This window comes from Mustela nivalis (genome assembly GCF_964662115.1).
Source record: "Mustela nivalis genome assembly, chromosome: 12".
Lineage (NCBI taxonomy): Eukaryota > Metazoa > Chordata > Mammalia > Carnivora > Mustelidae > Mustela > Mustela nivalis.
Window position 1 is genome coordinate 31,030,917 of NC_139031.1, and position 12,595 is coordinate 31,043,511.

A 12,595-nucleotide genomic window follows, 5' to 3' on the forward strand; every position below is an offset into this window, starting at 1 on the left:
TAGCAAGACACATTTTGATCTGGGAGTTGATCGTTTTCGAAGGACTCAAGGCAACGGTAGAACAGAACAAAGCCTGATGTATACACCAGGAGGGGAAACACGCCCTTGGTGGCAGTCTCGCAAAAAACCCCAAAACCAACAACAAACAAATCCAAGAAAGAAAAGGATGCCTTCTGTGATTCCTAGCGGTGGGATAGAGGGGACTAAATGCTCTCCCTTGACCGTACAGAGAATTCAGAATCTGGGAGGCTTGACGTTTCATCGCATTGCTCTGTACGCAGCAGGGTTGGTGGGGACTGCGCTGGGAGATCACCTACTGGGCCCTTCCCTGCACCTCCTCCAGGGCTCTGGTTCCCCCTTCTTCCCGCGGGTTCCTAGCCGGGCCTGGGCGCGTGCCCATTTCCCGTACCTCCCTCCACGCACCGCTGATGGCCGGCAGCCCGGCGCGGGCGCGGGCGGCGGGGCGGGGACCGGGCGGCAGGCGGCGGGCGGCGCTCCGGCGCGCAGCGGGTTAAGACGGCGGGGGCGGTGACGAGGGGAGGAGGGAGCGCGGCAGCGGCGGCGGCAGCGGCAGCGGCGGCCGGGCTGCGAGCGCCCGCGTCCCCGGACCGCAGCGGCTGAAGCGCCGCCCGCGCCGAGAGGGCTGAACCCGGAGCCACCGCTCCGAGCTCGCATTCGGATCCGCTAGAACAGGAAGATGGCGACGGACGGCGCGAGCTGCGAGCCCGACTTCTCCCGCGCCCCAGAGGACGCGGAGGGGGCCACGGCGGAGGCGGCGGTAACCGAGGTCCCGGGGTGGGCGCGGGGAGAGCGTAGACGAGGGCTGGGGCTCGGGCTGGACCCGGCTTGCACCCCGGGGCGCTTCGCAAGCCCGGGCTCCCCGGGGCGCCCCCTCCCCTGGGCACCCCCTCCTTGCGGTGCCTCACGGCTGGAGCCCGGGTCGAGGAGGGTGAGGCGGCCTCCTGGGCTCGGGATCACTCCCGTCCTTCCCCAGCCCTGCGGGAAGCAGTCCTGGGTCGCCCGGTTCTGGGGCTCCCTGCGTCTGTCCTGTACGACCCCTTTGCCCACTCCCTCAGCTGCTGTGGGGTTTGGTCAGGGGCGGGGGCTGGCGTGCGCTTCTAGGCGAACTTGACCCCCCATTGTTCGCCTCTTGCTGCGCGCGTGGTGGTGGGCGAGTGTTTCGGGGCTGCCTGGCATCTCTCAACCCAGGAAGGCAGCTGCGGGGAGACGGGTCCTCGCCAGGCAGGTGTGGGGATGCCCATTGTGTGTGTGTGTGTTCATGTGCCTGAGGCCCCTTTAGAGAGGCCCGGTGTCGGGCTTTGGGCGCTGCTGCCTCCCGCTGAGCGTCGGAGCCTTGGGTCCTAGCTGCATGCTGCCCCATCACTTGGTGATGGGGGGCCGGGGTGGGAAGGTGTTCTCGTTCTTCCCAAGAAGGTGCCCAGGCAAGGTGGAGATTGAGCACCTAGTGTCCACACATTGTTCTTCGTTGGGATCTAGAAGCCTAATGAGTTTCCATCTAACGCTGACCCCACTTTCGGCCCCACAGTATCCGGGTGCACGGAGACTGAACGGTGGTTTCCAGTCCCTACCTCGGGGGGAGGGCTGGACCCACATTTCCTGGGTGGAAACGTTTTCGGAGTTGAAAAGCAGCTTCGCAGGAGCTGCAAGGATCTGCAAAGAAAGGCAGCCCTGGGAGCGCCTCCCACCCTTGGCGCGGTCCCGCTGTTGTAGCGGGAGATCCCGGGTGGTGTGGACTGAGAAGAGCCTGGACGCCCCTCAGTTCTTTCCTGGACAGAGTCAGTGCACAAGCAGCAGAGGAAGGGCCAGGTGTGAATCATCTGGGCAGTTGGAACTTCTTCCCTCACTATTGGGACGTAGGGCTTTTCTGGAGAGGGAGAGGAGAGATGTGGAGGTGGAGGAGGCTGCTTGAGCTGAGCCTGGGCAAGAAAAAAGAAACAGGGAGAGACGGCAAAACGGAGAAAGAGGAGGGCTGTTGATTTCCGCTTGTGAAACTTGCAAGTTTTAATCTGAAACTTTTAGGAAAACTGGTTTTTCATTCTTTGCATGGAAAACGTGAACTTAAGATTTCAAATAAAACCTGCTCGCTTGTGATGCTATGAGTCAGTTCCCTTTTGTGAAATACAGTAAGGATAAGCTAGCTATTAAGACAACACAGACCTCTCTGGGAAGTTCAAATGATTGAGTACCTTCATCCCCATGAGATGCTAAAGGGGAGGGGAGGGAAAAAAGAGGTAGGGGTGTGTGTGTTTGTTGCCCAGGAAGGCTCAGTTTGGTTAATCGACTTGGAACAACCTTTTTTCCTATTACTGCGAGTCTTGAATCATCACCTGACAATTAAACCAAACACAAACATCTGATTTATGGTCTGTAGCTGATCTATAGTTTTATTTGGTTAGATTGCAAACAGGATTTTGGACGCCAGATTTTTGTGTTAACAAGGCCTCTGTTTCCTTTCTGCTGTTGAGAATTTTCAGGAGTCTGACTTTTTACTGCACATTAGGTGGAGATTTTGTAATTTCACCCTGGTTAATGATAGCCATGGAAAAATCTGTGAAAGTAAAACTTGTTACTTCTGTACAATCCTTGGAGGATGCAATAAGGACACTTAATCTAATAGTTTTTAAAAATAACTTATTAGCAAAATTCTCATGGTGGCTTATTATGCAGTAAACTGGGCATTTTACTTTTAATAACATATGGTCCTCCTGTATCAGCCACTTGACTTACAGCTTGATACTTAAATTAAAGCTGGATTGAAGAATGATATTTGTCATTTAAAAGCTTCTTACCTAATGATTAAAAATCAAAGATATTTTTATGCATTTTGGATTCATGGCAACTGAGGACTTAACATTTTTTTTCTTTTTAATTTTTAGGGAATAGGTGGCTTCTTTTTTCATTTTAGAGATTTATTTCATTTCAAATTGGTTTACATATTATGCATTTTTATATGTACATTTGGCAGTCATGAGCCAATGGAGACTCCAAAGCAGTAGGCTATTTTTGAAAGTGAGTGTTTTCACTAAGTTTTGACTATTTAGATTGTTGCTTAGAGACAAGTTTAATTTATAGTTTTCAGCTTAATGTGATTTTCAGTGGAGTGTTTTAAATTTAGTTTGTGATCCTTGTTCTTAGCTGTTTAAATCCTGAAAGCATCCCAAGTGTAAAGCTGGGTAACAGCTACAGTATTCAGTAGGATCATATTAATAGTCTTTGCTGTGAACCATGCCGAGAAACCTGGGTTATTTTCAGTGCCTCAACCAAATGTGATGACTTTTATAGGCTATATTGCTATTTCTACTCTGAAAATAACTCCTAATGGATAAGGCAGTATGGAAAACAGAAATCTTCCTGCTTTTTCTTATTGTCACCAAAGAATTTAAGAGTGAAGGGAAAATGGAGATCTCTTTAGAGCTGTGTTTGGGAGGCTGATCAACATTCTTGTCATTCAGGACTTTTCTGGAGCAAATAATATGCAAAAAGTAGATAAAAAATTTTGTTGTCATGGTGATAATGACAAAAAACTTGGACAGTGCTTTTATTAAATGCACAACAGGAATATTAAATTAGCAGCTGGTACCTTGGAAATTTTTGTTTCCAGGTGACAATATTGAATGTAAATGCAAAGAAAAACATTTTCTTAGCCAATTTTGCTAAGTTTTCTTAAAACAACCATAGTTATATGGCAGCTAAAGAATATTGAAAGATGGGCACTGGGTGGCTCAGTGGGTTAAGCCTCTGCCTTGGGCTCAGGTCATGATCTCAGGGTCCTGGGATCCAGTCCCACATTGGGCTCTTTGCTCAGCAGGGAGCCTGCTTACCACCCTCCCCCGCCCCCAGCTCTGCCTGCCTCTCTGCCTACTTGTGATCTCTCTCTCCCTGTCAAATAAATAAATACAATATTAAAAAAAAAAAGAATATTGTAAGTTTCACAGCATAATTTTTAAGTAAGCAATAATTTAGACTTAACACATTACTGTCCACTTACCAAAATGGTGGCATCACGAGTAACATCTTTGCTGCCATAAAAAGTAACACATCCCATTCCAATGGTGGAAACTGATAAATGGCCAGGAATCAAGTCAGACATGATGATGTCATGAAAGGCACAAATAATTAGGAGTCTCAAGAGGAAGAGTCATGGAAAGGATCCCTAGTGGAAGGACCCTGGGAACCTTCCACAGAAGGATGGCATTTGAGTTAGGCCTTGAGATAGAAGGGGGACTTGGAAGTGAAGACTGCAGGAAGCTGTGGGCCATGTAGCTGTTCTTAGGATTCCGTGAAAGGTGGCCTGTGGCACAAATGAGGGGCCTTCAAAGATGAACACAGAGGTTTCAACTTTAGTTGCAACAGTGTATTTTAGAAAAATAGGTTAGAAGTTGAGGAAGTAGACTGAAATATAACTGATGCTTTTCAACAGGATGCTTTTCACTCCTTTTCATCTTAAATAATGTATATTTCTGTGCCTGTTTTTTGACTTCTTATTGGTGCTGGTATCATTGCTGTTACATTGCTCATAGGAGCAATTTTGTTTAGAGAAAAGCATTTATCTTCTCTGTGATTGAATCCCTGCCGAGGCTAGATTGCCAGGTGGTTCTTTCCTCTTGTATTTCATGTAACTTTATGAGGTGAGAAAATGTTTCACAGACTGAGTACTTATTCAACCATTTACAAATATCTGCTGTTGATCTTATGGACACAGGGCTGGAGCTGGAAGGGAGCAGACTTCTTCAAGAAAGGCAGTGTGAGTTTTGTTTCTACAAGAAAGCAAGGGCGCCTGGGTGGCTCAGTGGGTTAAGCCTCTGCCCTCGGTTCAGTTCAGGATCTCAGGATCTTGGGATCTCGTATCGGACTCTCTGCTTGGCAGGGAGCCTGCTTTCCTCTCTCTCCCTGCCTGCCTTTCTGCCTACTTGTGATCTCTCTTCCTGTCAAATAAATAAATAGTAAAATCTTAAAAAAAAAATAAAATAAAATAAAGGAAAGCAAAGGAAAAGCACTGTGCCAGGCAAATACATGGTAGGTGTTTCACCAATATGGAATGAAGAAAATGAACGCTCACCAAGAAGTCATGTCCTAACACTTATTGTTGTTTGGCTAATTGGGAAATTTACTTTGTGTGTTACTGGAGTGTAATGCAAGTATTGCCCTATGATTTGTAGTAATTAACATCATAGATGTTACAGAGCTTTTCTTGTTTCTGAAAGATGACCCTGACGTTTCTGATTGTTTTTGTTCTTATTTTTATTTGTATATTGTCTCTTTCCAAGCTGCTTTTCTCAGGGACATTTCAGATTCACAGATTTTTAAAAACATTAATTTCCAACACTATTAGTTTTCCCTTTAGATTATCTCTCTGCAGAATCATGGCTGAGGCTGGGAATGGTAACTACATCCCTCCCATCCTGAATTCTTCCTATAATTGAGCCAAGGTCAAATCACCCACCAGGGTGTGGAGGGAGGGGATGATTGGCAGGGGGGGGGGTCAAGGCAGAAATGAAAGGGAGTTTGGAAACAGGAAAAGGGAATAAAAGGGAAGATTGGACAGGAAGACAGGCAAAGCTTTGGCATAGTCTGCTCATGCCCAGAAATCTGGGACTAGAATTCAAACTGAAAATGTGCCTAGGAAAGATGGAGCAGTTTCTTTCCCTTCTGCCTTCATATACTTTGCCACCTAAGCACATCTGAGTGTTATTTTAGAAAAGACTATTTGAATGTACTCAGTTGTATTATTCTCTACTGGGGCTCCTTTGCAAGACTTGTATAATATGGAAAAGGAAACTTGTCTCTTAGATATTAAGTTAAAAAAAAAAAATGGAAAACTGGTGTGAGAAAGATGATGATGACATTGAAATCAAAGGATTTTTAAAGATGTATTCATCTTTTATAAATAACTTGCATAAAAATAATGAGATCATATTAATGCTGTGCACAAAACGATTCCATGTATGGAGAAATCCTGATTTTTAGGGAAAAAATTACACATGAAATTGTTAGTTAATAACCAGGTAGATTAAGGATGGAGTTAAAAGGTTTTTTATAGTAAAAGCGATATCACTAAATTAATGTCACTATGCAAAAATGAATGATTTGCTTCTGACACTTTTTTTTTTTAAAGATTTTATTTATTTATTGAGAGAGAGACAGTGAGAGAGAGCATGAGTGAGGAGAAGGTCAGAGGGAGAAGCAGACTCCCCGTGGAGCTGGGAGCCCTATGCGGGACTCGATGTCGGGACTCTGGGATCATGACCTGAGCCGAAGGCAGTCGTCCAACCAACTGAGCCACCCAGGCGACCCTGCTTCTGACACTTTTATATTTCATTGAAAAGGCAAAAAGATGATTCCAAAGGCCTGAGTTATTCCACAGAAGGCCTTTGCAACTGTAAGAGTATCATCTAGCCATCTATGTCTCAGCCTCCTCATTTGAAAATCAGCATGCTGCCATTCGCCACCTACAGATAATCAAGCTGATATTCAATGCATGATACGCTTCTTTAAGGCAATTATTGGATCTGGATGCTAGTTCCTATGTGGAAATGTCCCATATAGGGCTCATAGAACATGGCAAAGCTGAGTTAGAATGGAAATAGGAATCTGTTTTATCTGAGATGTGGTCTTTTTCTTTTTCTTTTTCCAAAGAGGAAATGGAGACAGACAGGAGATCTGAAAGGAGGAAAAGGGATGTAGGCACATTTAATTATCAGAGCTTGTCACCCCCGCCCGAGCTATTTCTCTGCTTTTCATTCCAGTTTTCTTGTACTCAGAATTAGTTATATCCACTGCCAGGTTTCCTTCCTGACATTCTGTTTACTTGTCAGTTCTGCCTCTTTCTAGTATACTCAGTTGCTTGTCTTGCATGAAAGACCTCAGGCAGTGGGGTTGATTTGAGGTGTAAGGCCCTGGAGAGCTGACCCCAAGTTCTCAGTTGCTTTCAAGTCCCACACCAAGTGGCCCTAGTTTAAATTGCTCTAGATGATTTATGACAAATGTGGATGGGCGTGAATGTTACGTAGAATCATGTGAGGATTTAATACTCTGGCTGTCCTCTGATTTCTAGTAGGGGTGAAAAAAATAGAGCATTAAGATAGACAATATGAGAAATACACAAGGCAAGACATGATTAATTGCCAAATGAAGTACTAGAACAGACAGTAAGACTGAGTGTAGAGAAGGAGAGATTTCTGGAGTCCGTAAAGACCTATGGAAGTGAGATGTGAGCTCTGTCCTGAAGAAAGTAGGAGTCCCACGAATTAGAGGACAAAGGATTAGGAAGAACAAAATCAAAGCTATGCAAACCCTGTAAGTAAACCTCTTAATAGATGAAATCGGGAGGAATAATCTCAAAGCAGGATGTCATGTCAGAGATTTGAAGTAGTTTTAGAGCATGAAAATGTACTTTTTTTCATGAAAACCCATATAATTGTGTGAATTCATATTTTAACATTATAAATGTTCTGTGTACCTGGAAAGTTGGATTTTTTTTTCATGTCAATGATAGTCTTCAGCTTTTTATTTTCTCCTTGTAATTTCAAGATGGATTTCATTGGTTTCCCCTTCTTTACAGCCTCTTACTCATCCCTGAGTCATAAATCTTGCTTACATAGGAAGTTTTAAATGCACCTTATTAATTATTAGCATGCCCTATTAGACTGGGAAGAAAATACATTTCTGTAACTTCAGAGCAAAGAGGCAAAATCAATTTATCTCAACTGTTTCTCAGAGGCTTCATGGAATGACCTAAATTTCCTCAGTCCAGTAATCTAGTTAGCCTGATAGTCTGTGAAATCAGAACATTTGGGAGCTGGGGGAGATTTTAGAGATCACTTAGTACAACATACTTATGTTACTGCTGAGAAACTTGAGGTCCAAAGAGATGAATTAATGCCCTTCTAGCCCACTGGCTTTCTCAGGTACCTCACCTCCTTCCCATGTGGTCGACTGACTTGATCAAATGTAGGGTAGCCCACTAGATTTGAAATTGGAAGAGGTACTCTTGGTGTCTGTGGGAAGTACCAGAGAACATATCTGGCTCTGTGTTTGATCACTAGATTTTTACCATAACTGGTAAGTTTGGACAAAGATCTGGGAGGTCCTTCCGCCACTGTGACGCCTAATCTCTTAAATGCTCTGGCAACCATCAATGTTCTGACCCTTTTAATTCTGAAAGGATATGGGTAAGGATCTTCTGGCCCTATTGGGCTGTGACTCTTGAAATTCCTTACATAAAACCCACTATTTTAGTTTTTTATTTTAGTTTTGTTTTTGTTTTTTGTGTGTGTGTTTGTTTGTTTTCCCCTAGAGGTGAGGGTATGGAGTGGTAGTGGAGGAAACTGGTATTGGCCTAGATGTAGTTCTGACAGCTGAAGATGAGTTAACTCAGCTAGGTTTCATTTTGTTTTCTCCCTCTGTCTCTGAGCCTGTATAAGAAAATCTGGAAGAATGCCCTCCCCACACCACTGCAAGTGATTTAGAGCTTGTTGAAGACTTCTGTGTTGAACAGTACGAGTTTGGGGTTGTGTCTCTTCTTTCATATTATGTCACGAAGAAGGCTCTTAGTTTGATGACCAAACTCTGGATTAGTTTAAGCTACCTCTGTCAGATTTTTAAAACTAGGTGTTAAGTACTATTCCTGGACTACTTTTCCTGGCAACCGTCAAACATGACAGGCAGAGGGGTGGCCTCTAGAGTTGCAATCTAGCTGGGTTTTCTTTCTTTCTTTCTTTCTTTCTTTCTTTTTTTTTTTTTTTTTTTAGTACCTTGCTTTCACTTAAAGATGAGATCTGGGTTTTCTTTATTAAGGAAAACAAGTGCACTAATAATAAATCTCGGTCTGTGAACATGTCTGCTGTGATTTTGTTGTTGGGGGTCTGAGGTGTCATGTTTTCATGGATGTCCTGATAAAGATCCTGATTTTTTATGGGAGTGGTAGCATTTGGATCTCTCTTGTCTTCTTTTTTGAAAATTAAGTTATCAAGTTATTTTGCCTCTTAAAAATATAAAAGTTATCAAAAAAACCCACAATAGGTAGGAAGAAACTCAGAGGTGATAGATTTGTTTATGGCCTATATTATGGTGATGGTTTGCTATCTTTCCAAACTCATAAAGTGGTACATATTAAATATGTACAGCATTTTGTATGTCAATGACACCTCAATGTGGTTTAAAAAATAAAAGATTTAGAACAATTATTTTGTTCTTAAACCAAAGAACATTAATGATTCTTCTATATCTGAGTACTTTTTGTACCATACATGCATCAAGTCAGATAAATGCCACTTCATAAGAAACTGACATACTTTTTTCTTGGGATTTTTGCATTTGGGCTTTTTTATATTTCTAAAAATACTGACGTGCTTCAAATTGATTTGTAAAATAAATGACCTCTAACATGGTTTCATATACTCTGTTTTGCCAGAATAGTGGACAGAAACATCAAACACTGGAGAATGACAGTTTGAAAATACTATGATAATATTCTTATTCTTGAAGGCCAGAAGGCAGTAGAGTTTTTAGTGAGGGCCCAGGGGTGAGAAGCATAGGGGAGAGAGAGTAGCTGGTGGGCAAACAAACTCTATATTTGAAATAGTGCATTACTGTGATGGGAAACATGATTTTTTTTTTTAAACATTCTGTGTAACCTAATCAATGGTTTAGCAAAAACCCTTATAACTGGTTTTTATTTTAATGAATTTCCCTTTTTATTGATGGTGATATATTAAAAAACAGAAGTGTTGGTTGCAGGTCACATGTAATGTTGATGATGATGGAACCAGGGCAAGCACTCCTGACTCTGATATGAATCAGAATCTTGGCAATGTCTTTCATAATTTATTAGTATTTAAAAAGGAGTGCTTTGCTTATGAAGCTTCGGGGAAACAAGGACAATAAAATACACAATTAATTAAAATCTTTAGAACAACCAGCAGTAGCATTAATAAAACATTACCTTCTAAAGCTCATAACAATTGTAGCTTACTCTCCCATCTCAGTGGGAAAAAGCAGGATAAAAGAGTCTGTCTTTCATCACAGTCAATAAACTGAGTTTTTATTGCACTTAGGCTGGTAGATACTCAAAGAAATAGGCTTATAGCCAATAGCCCACATCTCCCTACATAAAACATCTGGGTGCTCTCGGCTTGAATAATAACAAGCACCGCTTTTATTTAGCACTTACTTCATTTATGTGTTCTTGTTTAATGCTCAGAAGAACTTTGTGGGTTAGTGTTAGGATATGCATTACATAGATGAGAAAACACATCAGTTAAGATACAGAAATGTGCAGGTATAGTCCTTGAACCAGCAGAAGCAACAGGAGCTTGTTATAAAGTTGAATTTAAGGCTCCCCTGCAGACCTGTATCAGAAACTCTAGAGATGGGGTCCTGCAGTCCCTGTTAACAAGGTCTCCACAGAATTCTTATGCTTGCCTGCCTTTGAGAACAATTGGGTTAAAGACCCATGTGACACAGTTATATAGTGGGAGCAGAATTTGAGCTCCAGTATATTAGATTTTACTATTTATAGGCAAACTCGATTTTTTTTTCTTACCGATTTATTTATTTATTCCATAGAGAGCAAGCCAGAGCACAACTACACTCGAGTGGGGAGGGGGTTGGCTCAGAGGGAGAGACTCCAGCAGACTCCATGCTGAGTACGGAGCTCCATGTGGGGCTCAGTCCCAGGACCCTGAGATCATGACCTGAGCCAAAACCAAGAGTCGCAAGCTCAACTGACCAAGCCACCCAGGTGCCCCAACAGGGAATATCTCTTAAGTTAACTTTCTAAGCAAGGGCGTCCTAGAAATAGCTTCTCCTTTAGGTTTTGCATAGGTTTTTCTTTTTCTCTCTTTTCATCCTGAGCCCCTGCCTTTCTAAATAACTTCTCTAATATATATGCAAAAAGGAACAATTTTAAGAGGAAGACCCTTTTAAAAATCTTTCCTTGGAGAACCAGCTAGTTCTGGTCTCTTTCCCCTTTGTACTTTTATCTCCTTCTAGAAGGTCTCTTTGAAACCGAGAAAGAGCCAGTTCTGGTTATGCCTGTTTGAAAGTCCTGGAATCATTTATGGGCTTGCCATGTTTACTTCTATGTCATCACAAGGTTAATAGAAGGTCATTATTAGTCATTATTAGTCTCCAGGTGCTAAGCTGGTTCTTACTAGCTGATGGATAGGATGCCACTGTTCTTCATCTCAGGAATGTTGTCCCTATGCTGGTAAAGTATGTAGAAAGGTCATAGCGCTTAGGTGTAGTTTTGTCATTTCCTGGCTGAATGATGTGGGTATGTTACCTGATTTCTCTGAGTTGTGGTTTTCTTAGCTGAAAATAGAGATTATATCTTACATATTAGACTTGGTTCTTCTCGATTACTTTGGAAACCATTGGGATGCTACGCAAATGTGAAATAATGTTCTGAAATGGCCTCAGGAATGGCTTCTGAGGTTGGGTGTTCTGAGGCATTTGGGAATGAACATGCGTTGCCCTCCCTCTGAGGGTGATGGGTTTATCAAAGGAATCCCTGCACAGGTGGGTAGCGTGGACTGCGTGTGTAGAGGGAGCTCCACCTGTGGATTCACCCAAGCCGAGCTGTGAGCGCTCTGGTTGAGCTTCTCTTAAGCTGGCTGCCAGAAGACCTGCTTATAAAGTTGTCAGGAAAGGAGAAGGCAGAGTTGGAGACCAAAGTATTGGGCATCAGTGGTACATCAGTGGGATTTAAAGAGGAGAGATTTGATGCAGGGAAGGAATGTAGAGAAGACACTGGAACTGGAAGAGTCATGGATGAGGCTCGTGATCCTTGGGTCATGGTGCTGATACCTTGTGGTGGAACTGAGTCTCTGGAAAGCTTACTTACTGTAGTCTCGGCCTACTTTTGGAATGGCAAGAAGCTATAAAGGCATTGCTTAAGAAAGCATTTGATCACCACGTAGCAGGTTCCAAACTCACCTGACCACAGGCTCAGTTGACTAAATGTGGGTGGTGGGCTCAGCCTTTTGGAAGTACACAGGCCTGCCCTGTGTCTGTGAGAGACAGGGAGAGCAGGGCAGCAAAGGCAAGAGCATGATCCTTCTAAAGGGACTGCTACTTGGTTGTGTAGATGGTTGCCGTGTGAGAATGTGAATCTGGGCTTAACCAGTTATCTCTGTTCTGAAGAGAAACCAGAGATCTGTATTTTTTGGTGACATCTTCAGGTTTTTTAAAAAATGCTGGCTGAGTAAAAAAAAAAAAAAACACGTTGAGGCCCAAGTTACACATATCTGTAGGCCAGATTTGGCTGTAGCCTGCCAGCTGCTTACCTCTGCTGCAGTGTTCTATAAACATGACCTGTTATTATTGGATGTCCCAGAATTTATAATAACCTCCCAGGAGCCTCTGCATTGGGGCCCTTCTAGGAATTACATTCTCATACTTTCTTTGCTCCCCTGCAACTTTTCCTGTTTTGATAGAAACTCTGGAGAGTTTAAATTCCTGTCACAATTTGAAGAGATCTGGAATCCAGGTGTGCAAGGCAGGCTGGGAAAATAGATTTCCTTAATGAAGAGATTTGGGACTTTAGCCTTAATAGTTTTTACCCCTCCTAGAA

General features: G+C 43.1%; 1 protein-coding gene across 4 annotated transcripts in view; it reads left to right on the plus strand.

The window, feature by feature from the left end:
- The first annotated feature begins 535 nt into the window (after nt 1-535).
- Nucleotides 536-12,595, plus strand: part of CTTNBP2 (cortactin binding protein 2) — a 150,155-nt gene continuing 138,095 nt past the window's right edge. For 3 of the 4 annotated variants that reach the window (XM_082693812.1, XM_082693814.1, XM_082693813.1), the window contains exon 1: nt 564-778. In XM_082693812.1, the coding sequence (XP_082549938.1) occupies nt 698-778 (81 nt within the window). In that variant the 5' untranslated portion in view covers nt 564-697. Of the gene's footprint in view, nt 779-12,595 lie in introns of all 4 variants that reach the window. The other variant, XM_082693815.1, reaches the window with a different exon arrangement.